At 44.5% G+C, this 21,011-nt stretch overlaps 1 protein-coding gene across 4 annotated transcripts in view; it reads left to right on the forward strand.

The window, feature by feature from the left end:
• Positions 1-21,011, forward strand: part of CENPC (centromere protein C) — a 365,318-nt gene that overhangs the window by 174,660 nt on the left and 169,647 nt on the right. For all 4 annotated transcript variants that reach the window (XM_069743120.1, XM_069743122.1, XM_069743124.1 and 1 more), the window contains 4 exons: positions 1,015-1,096; positions 2,466-2,567; positions 13,634-13,892; positions 13,968-14,298. In XM_069743120.1, the coding sequence (XP_069599221.1) occupies positions 1,015-1,096; positions 2,466-2,567; positions 13,634-13,892; positions 13,968-14,298 (774 nt within the window). The remainder of the gene's footprint in view (positions 1-1,014; positions 1,097-2,465; positions 2,568-13,633; positions 13,893-13,967; positions 14,299-21,011) is intronic.

Here is a 21,011-nt window from a genome sequence, read left to right on the forward strand (position 1 = left end):
CTAACCCTAGTGGGGAAAAAAAAAAAAATTCTTTATTTTTTTTTATTGTTCCTACCTATGGGGGTGACAAAGGGGGGGGGGGTCATTTACAATTTTTTTATTTTGATCACTGAGATAGTTTATATCTCAGTGATCAAAATGCACTTTGGAACGAATCTGCCGGCCAGATTCGGCGGGCGCACTGCGCATGCGCCCGCCATTTTGGAAGATGGCGGCGCCCAGGGAGAAGACGGACGGACCCCGGGAGGAAGGAACGGTAAGCATGATGAGGTACGGGGGGGGGGGGGTTGGATCGGAGCGGGGGGGGGGGGGGGGGGTTTGGATCGGAGCGTGGGGGGGGGGGGGGGGGTGATCGGGCACCGGGGGGTGGATCGGAGCACGGGGGTGGATCGGATCACGGGGGGGGGGGTGATTGGAGCACGGGGGTGAGCGGACAAGAGCACGGGGGGACTTCATTTTCACTACACTCCGCCCACACACTTCCTCCACATCACTGACGTCACTTCCGTCTGCTGTGGTTTTGACACCCAAATCCGCATAAAATCTGCAGATGGTTATTACATCTGCAGTTTTTATGCGGATTTGACCCACAAAATGGGAGCCTATGGGTGCAGAAACGCTGCAGAACTGCACAAAAGAAGTGACATGCACTTCTTTGAAATCTGCAGCGTTTCTGCACGGATTTTTCTGCACCATGTGCACAGCTTTTTTTTTTTTTCTATTGATTTTCATTGAATTGTCACTCACAGTGCAGTTCTGCAGCGTTTCTGCTGCAGAAAAAAACGCTGCAGAACTGCACTAAATCTGCATCGTGTGCACATACCCTTAAAGTAACTACACATTTCTTTTGCTTTTAGACTGCACTTTTTTTGTGGTTTTGCCAGAAAAGGTTTGCCTCTTAAATGAAGATCTGCATCTACTTTTACTGTTTCTTCGCTAATTATTTTTATATGCTTTCTTTAAGATTTGTGCATTTTTCTAGACTAGTTAATTACAGCTTTGTTTTCTTTATAGTGTTTCAAGAAAAAACAAATTTGATTAAATCTACCAGTCTTCCGCAAAAGAAGTCTGAAAATAATAAGTCGTCGGCTGGAACGTTAGTATTTCCTGGTATTGGGTTTCATGTAAAGTTCTAGTTTTCACAACAGATGTGAATGGATTTCTTAATAAAAGTATTGGAATTAGAGATGCTTATTTCTTAAGCAGATGACCTGAACCAAAGCCCCACCTAGTAATACAGTGTCATGATTACCTTTAATGTAACGCGCTGCAATAAACAAAAGAAAATTAGAATCTGTATGTTGCAGAAACCTTTTCATTGAACAAATGTAATTTTTCATTTTCATGTCCATACTCGCCACACATGAACACGAATTTCTTGAGGGAACAATTGGGTGGGGTAGGAGGGTTCTACTGTTTTGACAAGTCAGTGGCTTTACAAATGTGATATGGCATCCACAATATATTACAACCAAAATTACACTCCAAAAATCAAGTAGCATGTCTTCCTTTATGTGTTTTTCCGTGTGCCTAAACTGGAGTGTCTAGTCTCACATGGGGATATCGACATACTAAAATTAACCATCCAATTTCTCATGTTTATTCTTGTAAAAATGAAACCTTTGGTGCCAATAAAAAACAAAAACCTCAGAGCTCTCTAAATGAAAATATTTATTACGACTCACTTATATAGCGCCATCATAATTAAAGACATTAGATTGTTAGCCTCGTTGAGGAGAGTGATGATAAGGATTGTGGGAGGAAACCGGAGAACACTGAGGAAACTCTTACAAATTCTGTGCAGAGGTTGTCCTTGGTTGGATTTGAACCTAGGACCTCATTGCTGCAAAGCTACAGTTCTAACCATGGAGTCCCTGTGCTGTTCAATATATTAAAATCAGAATTTGATTGCAAAATGAATATTTTAGTGATTTTTTTTTTTTCTTGTGCAAAACTAGTAAAATGTGTTCATTTTTTTTCCCTTCATCCATACAATGAAACTAAATATTCTAAGCAGTGAGCACGATAAAAATAAAATAATAAAAAAAATGATAGAATTTTCTTTTTTTTTTTTTTTAGTCCACAAAAATTTTTATTGAAAAGTTGTTTGCCAAACATACCATTACCACTGAAAATTACACTTTGTCCCGCAAAAGATAAGCCCTGACATAACTTTTTCTATTCAAAAAATTAAATAGGAGTCTCCAAAAATGGCCACTTAAATATCTTTAAATTTCTACAAAAATAAATTTTGTATCATTGTTATTTGACCAACAAACTGATGAGGAAACTTTTTGTTTTAAAAATAGTATGTATAAAAAAGTTTTAGAATTGTTTTCTATTAATTAAAAGGCCCAAAATGTACTTGTCCACGGTTATATTATTAATGAATACAGCATCCATGGCAATGATACATGCTTTTACATCTTTTATAAAACTTTTTTTTCTTTATTTCAATTCTCTAGGACCGTGAACTCTGAAAGAATGTCAAATGACCCGAATTCAAGGAGGATAGGTTTTTTGGATGCTTTCTTGAAGTCCTCAGCCTTTGGATATGTGGGCAATCGGTATGACTTAAAAAAGGCAAACTGCTTTTTCTCTTACAACAGAAGGCACAGAATCCCTTAGTAGTTTGTTGACCACATACCATGGCCAGTTGTGGAGTATCAAGGAGCCTGTTGTATACATTTTTTATTTTCTAGCTAGTAATGGGTTGTTGCCTCTTGATTTTCTGTGTCTAAAGTTTTACCTACATCTGAAAGGAAACCTCTCAAACTTTTACCCTCTCCACCCAAACCATTATGACATTGTTGCCCTTTGAGAGAAGCCAAAAGTGTTGCTTCTCCAGCGAGAAATTGTGTTTTGAAGTTGTCTGATAGTTCGTTGAGGTGTGGCACTGCACATACAGTAGCAGCTACTCGGCTTCCATTGCACTCCACCTCTCCTTTGCTGATTGACAGGTCTTTTGCTCTGAGTACACTAGTCACTGACCTATCAATTAGCCAGGAGAGAGCGCTGTTAGTCAGGGAATACATTGGAGGCTGTGGAGCTGTAAGTGCATCGTCATGCCCCAGTGCACTTCCAGAATTAAAGGGACTCTGTCACCTGAATTTGGCGGGACTGGTTTTGGGTCATATGGGCGGAGTTTTCAGGTGTTTGATTCACCCTTTCCTTACCCGCTGGCTGCATGCTGGCTGCAATATTGGATTGAAGTTCATTCTCTGTCCTCCATAGTACACGCCTGCGCAAAGCAATCTTGCCTTGTGCAGGCGTGTACTATGGAGGACAGAGAATGAACTTCAATCCAATATTGCAGCCAGCATGCAGCCAGCGGGTAAGGAAAGGGTGAATCAAACACCCGAAAACTCCGCCCATATGACCCAAAACCAGTCCCGCCAAATTCAGGTGACAGGTTCCCTTTAACTGCAAAACAAATCTCTTCCTGCTGAAGCAGCACTTTAGGATCAAAACGAGATTCTCTGGTTTCTTTTTTTTTAAGGGTTTCTGTCCTATTAATGTTTTGGGGGATTTAAAGTTTGACAGGTTCCCTTTTAAACCTGGGAAAAGTCACATTAAACATGTCTGATTCTCAGGTAGAATGTTATAAATCAGAAGAAGCTGAGCTGGTCACATGATCTCTGGCTAAGGATCTCCTGGCTTCACATCAAAATCACTCTAAATTCTGAGCTTTGGAAACTGATGGGTGGTCCTGGCTTGCAGTGTGAGTAAGCAGGGATCTATTCAGTAGAGCTCCTGCTGTACATGCTGCTGCAGACATGACTCTCCCTGCAGACCCTTGTATCTGTGTGTGGGTGTGTACAAATGTACAAGCTGCTATATACCCTGTGTACTTTATGTACACCCTGCTGTATACTCTCCATTATATGAGAGTAAAAGGGGGTTTCCCACGAAAAAAAAAGTTGATTTTAATAAATAGATCTTGGAATAATAATAATTTCCACAATTGGATGTGTTTTAAATAAAATGTTCATGTGCTCAAATAATCTTATAAATGTGCCCCTGCTGTATACTGTGTTATGTCTGTGTTTGTCCGAGCAGGGACATGGTGTAATCATACCACACCGATGTCAGACTACCTCCCTTTGCGGGGACATGTTAGCTGTTTTGAACAGCTGACATGTGCCCGCAATAGCTGCAGGTGGAATTAACCAGTTAAATGCCGCTATCCACTCTGACTCGGGCATTGGGCTGGAAATATGCACACCACGTGATCGCGGGTCACCGGTGTCTTGACATGACAACCTGAGAGTTCTCCTTTAGACCTGTATGATTGTCAGTGTCGGCTTGCTGTGAGCGCCACCCAGTGGTCGGCGCTCATAGCAAGTGAGCAATTCTGCTATATAGAAGCGGTCTGAGCATCACCTCTGTATAGCAGAGCCGATCGGGGTGTGGCAGCTTCTAGTCTTCCATGGAGACTAATGAAGCATGCAAAAAAAAAAGTTTTTAAAAATTATAAAAAAATATATAAAAGTTCAAATCACCCCGCTTTTGCCCTCATTCAAAATAAAAGAATTAAAATAAAATCACACGTACTAATAATAATCTTTATTTTTATATAGCTCTAACCTATTCCACAGCGCTTTACAGTTTTCAAACATTATCATCGCTGTCCCCAATGGGGCTCGCAATCTAAATTCCCTATCAGTATGTCTTTGGAATAGTACACATATTTGGTATCGCCATATTCAGAATCGCCCGATCTATCAATAAAAAGATTAACCCAATTGCTAAACGGTGTAGTGAGAAAAAAAGTCGAAATACCCAAATTATGTTTTTTTGGTTGCCGCGATATTGCATTAAAATGCAGAAACAGATGATCAAAAGCTCCTATCTGTACCAAAATGATATAATTAAAAACGTCAGCTCGGCACACACAAAATAAGCCCTCACTCAACCCGAGATCGTGAAAAGTGGAGACGCTATAGGTATCAGAAAATGACGCAATTTTTATTTTTTTATTTTTAACAAAGTCTGGAATTTTTTTTCACCACTTGGATAAGAAAAACCTAGACATGTTTGGTGTCTATGAACTCATAATGACCTGGAGAATCATAATGGCAGGTTAAAAAAAAAAAGCCAAACAAAAAGTGTGGGATTGCAGTTTTTTTGCAATTTCACCGCACTTTGAATTTATTCGGACTCCCATGACAGCACACGAGAGAGGGGATCCGCCCTTAAGGAACAGGAAACCTACAGATACAAAAGGGCGGCACCTCTCCCCATGCATCAGTTGGTTTCCTGTTCATGAAGGGACTGGATGCCTATAGAAACTACAGGAGTCCAGGCCGGCCGGACCGATTCTGGTGGCGAGAGGGTCTCCCACTTCGGCCGGTGCGGGTACCTGAAGTAGTCACGGTGGCCCTGGCAGGGCGGCACGGCGGTGACTAGGCAGCGAGGAGCGGTCGCCAGGGGGTGTCCGGTCTCCGGGGCCAGCGTCTGGTAAGTCGCCCTTCCCGTGGGCTGTGGGTCTCTCTGGAGCAGGGGGGAGCGCGGCGGCATCTGGGGGGCGCCGATCGGATCGTAGCTGGCCGGCCTCGGCGTTCCACGAGAGCTGCAGCGCTGACAGGAAGCGCTGTAAGCTGTGGTGACGTCGGGGGGCGGAGCCGGCGACGTCTTCCGGATCGGTGAGCTCCTGCGCATGCGCGGGGGCTCCAAGATGGCGGCGCCCACCGGAGATCATGCCGCAATCCCTCCGGAGCGACGATTGATTCCCCACAGCTGCGGGGGGGCGGGAAAATTAAACAAACAAGCTGGGCAAGGTGCGCTGACCGAAGGAGGGGCCTTATAAGGCGGCTCCAGCAGCATGTTCCCGGGTTCTGGCTCCAATTTACTGAAAATGGATTCAGATCAGGATCAGCAGGTTGTGCTGCTGGAACAAGCATCCCAGAAACCCAAGGAGAAGGAACATGAAAAAAGGAGCGATGGTTCGGGCCGCAGAAGCTCCTCCAGACAGGGGTCTGGAGGGTCAGTCAAAAAGGATCCCCCTCGTGCTTCGGTATTTCTGGGTGTGAGCAGCCACTGGTAAGTGATCTTCGAGAAAGTTCACTTAGTGACTAGTCTCCCCTCATGTGTTTTATGCAGGGAAGGAAAAACGTCAGTAAGGCGAAGCATAGGGAATGTGCCATCTGCGGGGTTCCCTTGCCTGACTCACACCCTAAAAAACTATGTGACCCCTGTATCCAGCAGACGGTGAGGTTCTGGAAGGAGGGGAGGGGGTATAGCATGTAGATTTTACACTCTAGTCTACCTTACTTATCCCCGTAGGTAGCCGAAGAATCCTCCTCTATTACGGCCAGTCTCAAGGAGATGATTAGAATGGAGGTTAAAGAGTCTTTTAAAAACCTTTCACAGTCAGGAGGTTCTAGGCAGAGAACTGAGTGGGCATCTGATTCGTCTGTGGAAAAGGACAAGTCCGAAGAATCAGACAATTCAGCAGCATCATCCTCCTCTTCGGAAGAAGACGCTGCTCGGTTTTGCCTACCCCTAGAAAGGATAGACAAATTGGTAAAGGCGGTCAGAGGCACAATGGGTATATCGGAACCCAAGCCTCAACTATCCAAAGAACAAATGATGTTCAGTGGATTGGAGCAAAAGAAGCGCAGAGTGTTTCCTTTAAATGAGAAAATACAAGATCTTATTAATAGGGAATGGAGGAAACCTGAGAGAAAAGGCTCCTTACCACCTGCGCAAAAACGCCGATACCCTTTTGATGACCCAGCAGTAGGTAACTGGGAGAAAGCACCCAAGCTGGATGCAGCAATTGCCAAGGTAGCTAAACGATCTTCTCTCCCATTTGAAGATATGGGAACACTTAAAGACCCCCTGGATAGGAAAGTGGATACCTTCCTGAAGGGAACCTGGGAGATGGCAGCTGGCTCCTTAAGACCTGCGGTAGCTTCAACCTGCACGGCAAGGTCAATGATGGTCTGGCTGGACCAGTTGGAGACCCAATTAAAACAAGGGGCCTCTAGAGAGTCCATTCTCTCAGCATTACCTGTAATCCAGGAGGGGGCGGCTTTTTTATCAGACGCCTCAATTGACTCCGTAAAGTTGGCAGCTAGAGCAGCAGGACTTTCTAATGCTGCAAGGAGAGCCCTATGGCTGAAATGCTGGCCGGGGGATATGCAGGCAAAAGCGAAGCTCTGCGCTATCCCTTGTAAAGGCGAATATTTATTTGGGCCTACCCTGGATGAACTCCTGGAGAAAGCAGGAGATGATAAGAAAAAGTTTCCCAACCTGTTCAATCCATACCGTCGTCCCTTCAACAAAAGAAGGTTCAACCGGGGAGGAAAGCGAGCCTTTTCACCAGGGAGAGATCGTCCCAGATGGGAGGATAGGCGAAAGCGAGGTACAGGTCTCATGTTTCGCCGTAACCAGACGGAAAATAAAAAACAAGACCAATGACTGGCAATTCCAGTGGGAGGGAGACTATTGCATTTCTCGGCAGAGTGGTCGAAAATCACAAACAGCGTTTGGATAAAAGACACTGTTTCCCATGGTCTCAAGCTGGAATTTGTTCATATTCCACAGGACAAATTTAGGTTAACACCCTGGCGCTCATCTCCCACTGAACAATTCGCCCTAGAAGAGGAAGTGAGGACTCTCTGTTCCAAAAATGTTTTGGTAGAAGTGCCGTATTCTCAGGCAGGGGAAGGGTTTTACTCTCCCCTGTTCCTAATCCAGAAGCCTGATAAATCTTACAGGACCATTATAAATCTTAAGGGTCTCAATAAGTTTTTGGTGAAACATACTTTCAAAATGGAGTCCATCAATTCGGCAATAAAAATGCTTTTCAACAACTGTTTCATGGTAGTAGTGGATTTGAAAGATGCCTACTATCATGTACCCATTCATGCTGATTTCCAACGATACCTGAGGGTAGCGATACTAATGGGGGGTAGGATTCGACATTTTCAATTCAGAGCGCTCCCCTTTGGGATCACCTCGGCACCTAGGGTGTTTACTAAAATAATTGCGGAAGTTATGGCGCATTTAAGAGAGTCAAATATCCTTATAGTCCCCTACTTAGACGATTTCCTCATTGTAGGTAACTCGGTAGATCATTGTCTGTCACAATGGGAGATTGCTAAAACCAAACTAGAACGGTTGGGTTGGATCATAAACTTTGAAAAATCTAAATTACAGCCCCTAAATGTTCAAAAATTCCTGGGGTTAATGTTGAATTCAGTGACACAGCAGTGTCTCCTCCCTATAGAGAAAATGGACCAAATTCAGAGTTTTGTATTAAGAGCAATCAATACACCTTCCATGACACTTAGGCAAGCAATGTCTCTACTTGGGTCACTCACATCTTGCATCCCAGCAGTTAAGTGGGCTCAGTTCCACACCAGGTCCCTACAAAATGAAGTCCTGTTCCATGACAGAGCCTTAGGAGGCGCATTGAATGGAAAATTGACATTGAGGCCGATAACATTGAATTCCCTTAGATGGTGGCTAGATAAACAAAATTTATCAGCAGGGGTTCCCTGGATGATAGATGTCACCCACGTGATAACCACGGATGCCAGCTCTTCAGGGTGGGGAGCCTATATGGGGGACATGGTGGTCCAGGGACAGTGGGAACCCTTCACAACATTTTCATCAAATCAAAGAGAGTTGTTGGCGGTTGAACTGGCTGTTAAAAAATTCCTCGTATATCTGCAGGGCCAGCACGTCAGAATTCTGTCGGACAACAGAGTGGCGGTCGCTTACATAAACCGGCAAGGGGGAACTCGTTCCGAAACTTTAATGCAGATCACGGATCGGTTGTTCCAGGTGGCAGAGCTCAATTTTCTATCTTTGACAGCTCTTCACATCAAAGGAAAAGAAAATGTGGCAGCAGATTTCCTCAGCCGAAATGTGTTAAAACAGGGAGAGTGGTCTCTCAACGAGGACATTTTCAATCTTGTCGTCCGCAGATGGGGTCAACCAGTGGTGGATCTATTCGCCACCAGAAACAACAGAAAAGTAAAACTTTTTTGCTCCCTAAATCCCAGGGAGAATCCCCTGGCGGTAGACGCGTTTCTCATGAAATGGGATTTTCCACTAGCCTATGCTTTCCCACCACTGAACCTGATACCTCTAGTGGTGAGGAAAATCAGGGAGGATCGAGCGAAAGTCATCCTTATCGCCCCCTTTTGGCCCAGAAGAACCTGGTTTGCCTGGCTCAAGACAATGTCTGTAGCGGTCCCCTGGGTACTGCCAGAGATCCCGAACTTGCTTTCGCAGGGACCGATCTCCCATCCACAAGTGACGGGGCTCCATTTGACGGCATGGTGTTTGAACGGTCACTATTAGTGGGAAAAGGCTTCTCTCCAAACTTGGTGGAGACGCTCCTAAAGAGTAGAAAGCAAGTAACTACGAAAATCTACTCTAGGACTTGGAGAAAGTTCTTGTCTTGTTCAAAGTTTAATATCCAAGACGGGGTGCCAGTACAACAAATCCTAGAGTTCCTACAGAAGGGGTTCGAGTTGAAACTCTCTCCTAGTACCCTTAGGGTACAGGTCTCAGCTTTAGGTGCCCTGTTTTCCTGTAATATAGCGAATAACTACTGGATAGCGAGGTTTATGAAGGCAGTTAGTAGATCTACACCACTGCATAAAGACAGAACAGTTCCATGGGATTTAAATTTAGTTCTGTCCTCTCTAACTAAACCCCCCTTTGAACCTCTGCAGGAGGCCTCGATCAAAATGTTGACACTTAAGACAGCCTTCCTGATCGCCATAACCTCAGCTCGCAGGATAGGGGATATACAGGCACTTTCCAGAGCTCCTCCATACACTGAAATCTTGTCAGACAGAGTAGTCCTTAGACCAGACCCAGCATATCTGCCAAAGGTGGCGACACGGTTCCATAGATCACAGGAGATAGTTTTGCCGTCCTTTATTCCTAATCCCTCTAATCCTAAAGAGCAGGAGCTTCATACGTTAGACGTCAGGAGATCTCTTCTTCAGTATATTTCAGCTACTGATAATTGGAAGAAGGATGGGGCACTGCTTCTTTCCTTCCAAGGTCCAAAGAAAGGATTTAGAGTATCGAAATATTTACTGGCTAAATGGATTAGGGAAACTATCTCTCTAGCTTATACAGCAGGTGGGGGGCCAGCTCCGCAGAACCTAAAGGCACATTCCACCCGGGCCATGGCGTCATCCTGGGCAGAAAGATCTGGAGTGTCAGTGGAGCAGATATGTAAGGCGGCCACATGGTCATCCCCTTCCACTTTCTTTAAACACTATCGGTTGGATTTGGGGTCCTCCTCTGATCTTTCCTTTGGGTTAAGGGTGCTACAATCTATAGTCCCTCCCTAAGGTAGCTTACATCTCTGTAAATCTCTCGTGTGCTGTCATGGGAGTCCGAATAAAGCATTAAGCTACTTACTGGTAGCGGCATTTTTCGGAGGCCCATGACAGCACCCTTAGTTCCCTCCCTATTCACGTGGGGGTAGCACTTCCTGATATGTATATAGCGTAATATGTAAATCTCACGTATGGTGTCTTATTACAATAATGGGTTATTTTGTTTCAAATGTATATAATGTATATATTGTATATTTGTGTACCACTAACCGCGGCAGTCCTCTCAGGCTCTGAAATACAACTGATGCATGGGGAGAGGTGCCGCCCTTTTGTATCTGTAGGTTTCCTGTTCCTTAAGGGCGGATCCCCTCTCTCGTGTGCTGTCATGGGCCTCCGAAAAATGCCGCTACCAGTAAGTAGCTTAATGCTTTTTTTCCTGTTTTCTGTTACACGACATGGTAAAACCAATGGTGTCGTTCAAAAGTACAACTCGTCCTGTGAAGAACAAGCCCTCGCATGGCCATATTGACAGAAAAATAAAAAAGTTATGGCTCTGAGAAGAAGGGGAGCGAAAAACCAAAGAAAGCTCCAGGGTTTAAGGGGTTAAATTCCCTAACCCACCCCTAAACCCAAATTCCAACATTCTAAAGGGGAAGGGTGGGGGTTAGGAGAAGAAAAGAGACCCAACAGTTATGGAATAGAATTTTACAATGCTAGCTTTTAATGTGAAGCTGGGCAGTAGTGTTGAGCATTCCGATACCGCAAGTATCGGGTATTGGCCGATACTTGCGGTATCGGAATTCCGATACCGAGATCCGATACTTTTGTGGTATCGGGTATCGATATCGCATCCATAGTGAGGTGTAAAATAAAGAATTAAAATAAAAAATATTGATATATTCACCTCTCCGGCGGCCCCTGGACATCATGCTGGTAACCGGCAGGCTTCTTTGTTTAAAATGAGCGCCTTTAGGACCTGCGAATGACGTCCCGGCTTCTGATTGGTCGCGTGCCGCCCATGTGACCGCCACGCGACCAATCAGAAGCCGCAACGTCATTCCTCAGGTCCTAAAGGCGCTCATTTTAAACAAAGAAGCCTGCCGGTTACCAGCATGATGTCCAGGGGCCGCCGGAGAGGTGAATATATCAATATTTTTTTACTTTAATTCTTTATTTTACACATTAATATGGATCCCAGGGCCTGAAGGAGAGTTTCCTCTCCTTCAGACCCTGGGAACCATCAGGATACCTTCCGATATTTGGTGTCCCATTGACTTGTATTGGTATCGGATATCGGTATCGGCGATATCCGATACTTTTCGGGTATCGGCCGATACTATCCGATACCGATACTTTCAAGTATCGGACGGTATCGCTCAACACTACTGGGCAGCACTGGAGTATCCAACCAAGGACTCCATATCTTTTCAAATTTGCGATTAGATTTAAGTTTATGATGGACTCCTCTTTCCACACAGTTTGGAAACCAATGAAATGCAAGACGTTTGTGCACATCTGAAGCTATATAAATTAGTCTGAGGGTAGGGTCACTTTAGCGTTTTAAAAATCGCTTAGTTGCATCCAGAAAAGTGGGACAAAATTTTTTTTTTTGCTTGTTTGTCATCATTGTGCATTCTTTAAGCAATCTGTTTTTTTTTTTTTTTTTTTAAAGCGGCAACTATTATAGGGAATCTTTCAGCAGATTTTTTGCTACCTCACCTGAGATCATCCTGATGTAGGCAAAGACACCCTGATTCCTGCAATGTATCACTCAGTTTACTGGGTGCAGCTGTTTTCACACAGCGTTCTTCGATTTAGAAACTGCAGAAAGCTGCCCCTGCCCACACCAGTCCTATGTATTCATAGTCTGTAGACAGATGCTCATTAAAGGAGGGGGGGAATCTGTCACAATTGGGAGATAGCTGGACTTGCCAGCATGTGCCAGCTAGTCACAGCAATGATTATCACCAGGTGAACATACCTTTAGTGTAACTAAACATACCGCTTGACTTGTGACAAGTTGTTGTGTGATTCTGTGCTCTCCCCTCCCACAGACCGCACTCTCTCAACTATTAGGGCTCGTTCACTCGGCCATAATTTTGGTCAAATTCTCTTAATCATTGACTGACTGATCACAACAGAAGAGACCCTCTTAATTTAACACTCCCGGGATAATAAATGAGCTAGAAAGGCCAAAAGCCTCTTGGTTTTTATCCCCCATTTCAAAGCTTGCCGATTCTTTATGTAGTAAAATTTTCCTAGTCTTTTCCTTATTATAAAACCCAAACAATTCTCTTTGGACATGTAAATGAGGAGACCTACTCAAGTTAGTAGGATCAGCGATACACGTCTGCTTAGCAGATTCCATTTGTTTCTTCAGATCAAGTTCGCGCCTTATTAAATTTCTTCTATGCAGCTATCTCATTAATAAAGGCACCCATAAAGTTTTATATACGCCCCATCCTACTAGTATTAAAGGCCCAAAAATCCAAATAAGCAGAATTAATTTTCTCTACCTTTAATTATGACTGCAGCTAAGAAGGGTGTAGTCTCTGTAGCACAGTGGTCAGAAATTCCTCAAGGGGAGAGAACTGTCAACTGGAAGACTCGATTTCCAAATATCTAAGCAATTACCGGTATATAGAGTGCACCAATTCTCTAATGCAGAAGTACTTGCATCAAATTAGGTAGTTTCTGCCTGCAAATATGGCTATAAAGTTGGCATCCCTTTGTACTGATCCTGTCAGGTGTGCTATGATGCCCAACCCGCGGGCAGCATGAATCACGTTCTGGCTGTCCGATTGCAGCAAGGTATTATATTTATTTATAACTTTAAATATTTTTGTGTTTCAGTGAAATTATACTTTGAAGCTCCAGACACTGTCTCTTCTGGCTCTACTCCCTGCCTGCTCTTCCTAGAACCACTGCAGGTGATTGATCCTCGTATATCAGTGGAGAGAGATCTGTCGGTCACTTATGACCGTGCTAGGGAGAGGGTCTTCACAATATATTTTCTCTGAATTGCCAGAGCGTTTCAGGAAACATATACCTGACTGCAATTATACAGCCAGGGTCCGATAATGGTGCCAGCAGTTTGGACGGGATGATTTTCCTGACTGGTTCCCTTTAGCTGTTTAGCATTTCTTGCTCTGTAATACACTGCTCATTGATGGAAATAATTTTCATGGTGCCCAGTGATTGTTAAAAACTATTTAGAATGTCGCATATCCACCTTATGATTACCAGTAATTGTGTAGAATTTTAAGTTCGGTTTTACCAATTTTGCATGATAAAGTTTCTTTCATATTTTGAACCAGATCACCTGCTGTCTCTGAACCCCCTCCTATTTCATTCACTGCCATTACTGATGAAGAGTTTGATTTAGAAGGAATGTCAAGCAAAAATAAATCCTTCCATCTTACATTGCCTGTAAAGGCAAAACCTACACAACATGGTTATGTTAACACGGGAGAGAAAACTACCCTGCAAATTACAAACTCGAAATCGAAGCAGAAAAAACGCAGTGAAAAAAAGGAAACCAGGTCTCCAAAAGAAGCCGTTACGCAATCTGTGCAGGTACATACATTAAAGCCTGTATATGCCGAGATGAGTAATGCTTCTGTGGTCAGACAAAGTATTTTTGTATCTCAGGAAGTTGCTCCTTCAGGAACTGGAGAAGGGGTTGAACCAGGTACTGAAACTAAAGATGCGGAAACACAGCAGGTCCTTGAACAGATTGAAAAGCCAATGGCATCATCTCAAGATGCTGATATTCCACACAATGTAGAAGAGGAGGAAGATGGTTTTCAAGATATGTTGCCAGTTGAAAACCCAGATGGCAATGATTCACAGCATGCTGAGAAAACTAGGAGTCCAATGTTACAAAAGCAAACAGAGCATAGTCTCAGGCGAAAGGGCAATAAGAGAATTGTATCAGTTTTTAAGGATTTAGACACAACATTTAATATTCTAAGTAGAAAAGGTAAGGTGTATGTGTGTTGTCTGTTTTTACATGTTTTCCTGTTTTGTATCCTTAAAGGGACTCTGTCACGCCCTCCAGCCATTATAAACTAAAAGAGCCACCATGTGCTGCAGTAATACTGCATTCTAACAAGGTGGCTCTTTTAGTTTTTGGTGCATTTATTGCCAAAATAAAGCGTTTTATAATTTTGCCAAAATACCTTTCTTGAGACAGGGAGGCAGGTCTTAACCCCCCTGCTGGAAACGCCACACTGCCGTCACTCAAGCCTTCTGGGGCATCGGGCGCCGCCCCCTCCGCTCTGTTTTCCCATGAAATACACCGCACTCACGGATGGAATATTTTGCAAGTGAATCATGGAACAATTTATTGGTGTACATACAAGTCAAACAGACAGCAATGCAAATATATGCGGTAGAAAGCGTATATACAGATGACGTTTCGAACTCAACTGGGTTCTTAGTCATATAACGCTTGTAATGGTATGTATCAAAGAAAACTGAGAGTATCCCAGCCGGGATGGACTATTGCTCTGAGCAATTATGCTAAAGCAGATGTAGAAAGCATCCAGATGGAGGCTCTTTTAGTTTATAACGGCTGGAGGGGGTGACACAGTCCCTTTAAGATTTTGCCCAAATATAAAATCTAAAATAAATTGTCATTTTGCAGGGGTAATGACATGTCTGTAATCTCACTATAGTTAAGTGTAATTTTAATTCATTGTCATGCATAGGATTAGCGCTTATTTTAACTTTGGGCACAGAAAAATGCCTATTAAACGAAGAATACAGGATGAAGATGGGGATGAGGGGACAATACAGTTGTGGCCAAAAGTATTGACACCCCTGCAATTCTGTCAGATAACTCAGTTTCTTCCTGAAAATGATTGCAATCACAAATTCTTTGCTATTATCTTCATTTAATTTGTTTTAAATGAAAAAAACACAAAAGAGAATGAAGCAAAAAGCAAAACATTGATCATTTCACACAAAACTCCAAAAATGGGCCAGACAAAAGTATTGGCACCCTCAGCATAATACTTGGTTGCACAACCTTTAGCCAAAATAACTGCAACCAACCACTTCCGGTAACCATCAATGAGTTTCTTACAATGCTCTGCTGGAATTTTAGATGCCTTTTGGTGCCTTCTCCAAACTGCCATTTTTAGATCTCTCCACTGGTGTTCTATGGGATTCAGGTCTGGACTCATTGCTGGCCACCGTAGAAGCCTCCAGTGCTTTCTCTCAAACCATTTTCTAGTGCTTTTTGAAGTGTGTTTTGGGTCATTGTCCTGCTGTAAGACCCATGACCTCTGAAGGAGACCCAGCATTCTCACACTGGGCCCTACATTATGCTGCAAAATTTGTTGGTAGTCTTCAGACTTCATAATCCATGCACACGGTCAAGCAGTCCAGTGCCAGAGGCAGCAACGCAACCCCAAAACATCAGGGAACCTCCGCCATGTTTGACTGTAGGGACCATGTTCTTTTCTTTGAATGCCTCTTTTTTTTTTCTCCTGTAAACTCTATGTTGATGCCTTTGCCCAAAAAGCTCTACTTTTGTCTCATCTGACCAGAGAACATTCTTCCAAAACGTTTTAGGCTTTCTCAGGTAAGTTTTGGCAAACTCCAGCCTGGCTTTTTTGTGTCTCGGGGTAAGAAGTGGGGTCTTCCTGGGTCTCTTACCATAAAGTCCCTTTTCATTCAGATGCCGACGGATAGTACGGGTTGACACTGTTGTACCCTCGGACTGCAGGGCAGCTTGAACTTGTTTGGATGTTAGTCAAGGTTCTTTATCCAACATCCGTACAATCTTGCGTTGAAATCTCTTGTAAATTTTTATTTTCCGTCCACATCTAGGGAGGTTAGCCACAGTGCCATGGGCTTTAAACTTCTTGATGACACTGCGCACGGTAGACACAGGAACATTCAGGTCTTTGGAGATGGACTTGTAGCCTTGAGATTGCTCGTGCTTCCTCACAATTTGGTTTCTCAAGTCCTCAGACAGTTCTTTGGTCTTCTTTCTTTTCTCCATGCTCAATGTGGTACACACAAGGACACAGGACAGAGGTTGAGTCAACTTTAATCCATGTCAACTGGCTGCAAGTGTGATTTAGTTATTGCCAACACCTGTTAGGGTGCCACAGGTAAGTTACAGGTGCTGTTAATTACACAAACTAGAGAAGCATCACATGATTTTTCGAACAGTGCCAATACTTTTGTCCACCCCTTTTTTATGTTTGGTGTGGAATTATATCCAATTTGGCTTTAGGACAATTATTTTTGTGTTTCTTTTCATTTAAGACAAATTAAGTGAAGATTAATAATAAAGAATTTGTGTTTACAATCATTTTTAGGAAGAAACTGAGTATTATCTGACAGAATTGCAGGGGTGTCAATACTTTTGGCCACACCTGTACCTACCGGGGCTATATTCCAGTCATTAGGTATTCCCTGTTTTTGGTACTAAAATTAGGTTCCTTGGCTTATATTTGGGTCAGCTTATACTCAAGTATACACGGTATATTAGGTTGCACTGTGTGTATTGTGAGATAGCGCTCCCTGAGTGTGCCGAGCCCCAAAGTCCTGGTCGTTGCAGTAATGTTATTCTTCCACCAGGGGGAATGATGTTACATCTGAGGGCAATGAAGGAAATCTTCTGTCCAGGTATCACAACCACATATACACACTTCACACTCCAGTCCGCCAGGGGGAGCTAAGCTTCTATCTATTAGGGCACTCCTCACACTTGGGTAAAACTGGTGTGTTAGTTAGGAAGTTAGTCAGTCAGTCCCGACCGAGTTTGGCGGAGGCTGGTTGGAGTGAGTTCCAGCCAGCCCCAGACTGCGGCCTGCTGAAGGCGAAGGTACACAGAGCTGCACCTGCATCCCATGCGGCAGCATCCCAAGAAGGAGACATTGAAAGGAATTGTATTGCAGTGAGTGAGAAACGAAGTCATAGCAACAGGAGAAGAGTATCAGAGGGAGACCAGCTAGAAGCAGGCTGCCTCCTTCTGAAGCGCAGTATTCGTAGCTAGAACACCGAGGGAGTAAGGAACTCTATGCTTTACTTCAGAGACTGGCAGGACAGTTAATTCCACGTTGGCTGCCCGACCATCTACCCAGGAGGCACGGTGGCAACTTGTGGGGGCTGGGGCGACTTTAGGGTCCCTATAAAAAGCCTCACGCCACCAGTCATACGGGTTTGTCCTATCTGTCAGGGGGACAGAGAGAAAGAGACTTAACATCTACATTAGTTGTGAGGACCTCACCGAGTTGCTCAGCAGGGGGGAACTAGAACACTCAGGCACTAGAGGAAGGCTATTGATTTCCACCTGGATAAGGGAACTCTGGATTTGCCTTCAGACCGGCGGACTCTGCCTACCTTGTGGTCCCTACCCTGGACTGTGGATGCTGAAGCCTTCATTAAAGGTAAAGAGACTGCAACCTTGTGTCCTCGTTATTCACTGCACCTTACATCATCCACCATATACACTCTGGGAAGCCCTGGGGATATACTTCACCTGTGGGAAGGTATACCATCTAGCTGCCATAACATCACCCCAGCGGACCCCTAAGCAGCGTCTGTCACCTTGACCAAATACCACAGGTGGCATCACGAACATTGTCCTATAAACTTTTGTCCCTTTTATTGGACACCCCTCAAAGGGCCACGGATCGGGTCAAGCCATCGCGACATCCCTACTGAGAACAGAAGGACCCGGTACCGAGTACCCCATTGCCCTAACGTGGGGGCGATCCAAGTGCGTTGGGGGACACTTGCTTGGCAACGGGATTAAAGCACTCTGGCACGGTTTCTCACAAAAACAGTCTATTCCAGTTTATTTAGACTCATAAACCACATCACAAACAGTTCATTATATACATCAACGGAACACATTAACCACCGATAGTCTGTTCCAATGGCAGATAATTTTATGCCTGTAACCCCCTTTATCTGGAGTTACCTTACAGGTTCTCCTGCTCCACACACTGACTCCTGTCAGTCCTGGTTCCCAGGAAAGCTGCCTCACTGGGGTCACCGTCCTTGTGAACAGGGCACTTCAGATAGTCCAGACCCAAAGTAGGAACTATAGCTTCCTTAACACAGTAGCCGTCCCAGGCTCTGCAGATACGGGCTCTCCGTGCGTTATTCAGGAAGTCCAGTCCCAGGCACTTCCAACACACAGGCCATGTGCTTCCAGGAATCCAGTCCACTCCAGGACATTCCAACACAGACCATCCAGATTTTTATTAAGGATAAAATCACAATAAACATTTTACAACAATACAGGGATTTTGGAAAGATTACCAACCCCCCCTATCTTATACCGGCATATACTTTAGTATTATATGATGACTCCTACTGTCCCCTTATAAACAAACATCCCAACAGGAAAATATTCCCCAGAACATTCTTCGCTCATCCCTCCCCTACCCCTATTCTAGCCAAGGAGTCCACAGTTTATCATATAACTCCATTTTCCCTCTTTTCTGGTAAACTCTATTCTAGAGTAATAACATGTTTCACATATTTAATGTGTTCTGCTCTTGAAGTTGGATCCTCTTTTATCCAGTTTCTTATGGTGTAGGTCCACCTTTTGCGGCAATTACAGCCTCAATTCTCTGAGGTATGGATTCATACAAGGTGTGAATTGTTTCCAAAGGAATTTTAGCCCATTCTGCAGTTAAAACACCCTCCAGTTCTTTGAGCGACGATGGCGGCAGAAATCGACGTCTAACTTGAATTTCTAAAATTGACCATAAATGCTCAATAATGTTGAGGTCTGGGGATTATGGGGGCCAGATGAGATGCTCAACTTCATTAGAATGTTCCTTGTGCCATGTTTTAACGATTCTTGCTGTGTGAATTGGTGCATTATCATCCTGAAAGATGGCGTTCCCCTCCGGGAACAGTGCTTGAACCATTGGATGCACTTGGTCGCCCAAAATGCCTAAATAATCTCGGCTGTTAATTCTTCCATGAAGAGATATCATTGGTCCGGCGGATCTCCTCGATATAGCACCCCAGATCATCACAGAACCTCCACCATGTTTTACGGTTTGGAGAAGGCAGTCTGGATGGAATGCTTCTTTCGGCTGTCTCCAAACGTACACTCGACCGGAGGTCGGAAATGGGGGTAAATTATTATTATTTTATTATTATTATTATACATTTTTATAGCGCCATTTATTCCATGGCGCTTTACATGTGAATACGGGGCAAATATAGACAAATACATTAAACATGAGCAGATAACAAGGCACACGAGTACATAAGGAGGGAGGACCCTGCCCGCGAGGGCTCACAGTCTGCAGGGGGTGGGTGAGGATACACTAGGAGAGGGAAAAGCTGGCTGTGCGGCTGTTCAGTAGGTTGAGGATCACTGCAGGCTGTAGGCTTGTCGGAAGAGATGAGTCTTCAGGTTCTTTTTGAAGTTTTCTATGGTAGTTGCAAGTCTGATGTGTTGGGGTAGAGAGTTCCAGAGTATGGGGGAAGCACGGGAGAAGTCTTGGATGCGGTTATGGGAAGAAGAGATGAGAGGGGAGTAGAGAAGGAGGTCTTGGGAGGATCGGAGGTCGCGTGTAGGTAGGTACCGGGAGACCATGTCACAGATGTATGGAGGAGACAGGTTGTGGATGGCTTTGTATGTCAGTGTGAGGGTTTTGAACTGGAGTCTCTGGGCGATAGGAAGCCAGTGAAGGGCTTGACACAGGGGAGAGGCTGGGGAATAGCGGGGGGACAGGTGGTTTAGTCGGGCAGCAGAGTGTAGGATGGATTGGAGTGGTGCCAGAGTGCTAGAGGGGAGTCCAGAGAGTAGGAGGTTGCAGTAGTCGAGGCGGGAGATAAGGGCATGCACTAGCGTTTTTGCAGTGTTGCGGTCAAGGAAAGCACGGATCCGGGAAATATTTTTGAGTTTGAGACGACAGGAGGAGGCAAGGGCTTGGATATGTGGCTTGAAAGAGAGGGCAGAGTCGAGGATCACCCCGAGACACCGGGCGTGTGGGACTGGGGATAGTGAGCAGCCATTGACATTGATGGATAGATGTGGTGGAGGGGTAGAGTGAGATGGGGGAAAGATGATGAATTCTGTTTTGTCCATGTTCAGTTGTAGAAAGCGAGCAGAAAAGAAGGCTGAAATGGCAGACAGACAGTGCGGGATTTTGGTAAGCAAGGAGGAGAGGTCCGGTCCGGAGAGGTAGATCTGCGTGTCGTCAGCGTAGAGATGGTACTGCATACCGTGGGATTCTATGAGCTGTCCCAGGCCGAAAGTGTAGATGGAGAAGAGTAGGGGTCCTAGAACAGAGCCTTGAGGAACACCGACTGACAAGGGGCGAAGTGAGGAGGTGGTGTGGGGGAGGGAGACACTGAATGTTCGGTCTGTCAGATATGACGAGATCCAGGAAAGGGCCAAGTCTGTGATGTCAAGGGATGAGAGGATTTGTAGCAAAAGGGAGTGGTCAACAGTGTCAAAGGCAGAAGACAAGTCCAGGAGAAGGAGGACAGAGTAGTGTCGCTTGCTCCTGGCAGTTAGTAGGTCATTGGTGACTTTAGTTAGGGCAGTTTCAGTTGAGTGATGGGAACGGAAGCCTGATTGTAACCGATCAAAGAGGGAGCAGGAGGAGAAGTGGGAGGACAGTTCAAGATGGACGTGTTGCTCCAGCAATTTGGAGGCATAAGGGAGAAGAGATATTGGGCGATAGCTAGACACAGAGG

The sequence above is a fragment of the Ranitomeya imitator genome, chromosome 1 (genome assembly GCF_032444005.1).
Source record: "Ranitomeya imitator isolate aRanImi1 chromosome 1, aRanImi1.pri, whole genome shotgun sequence".
NCBI lineage: Eukaryota > Metazoa > Chordata > Amphibia > Anura > Dendrobatidae > Ranitomeya > Ranitomeya imitator.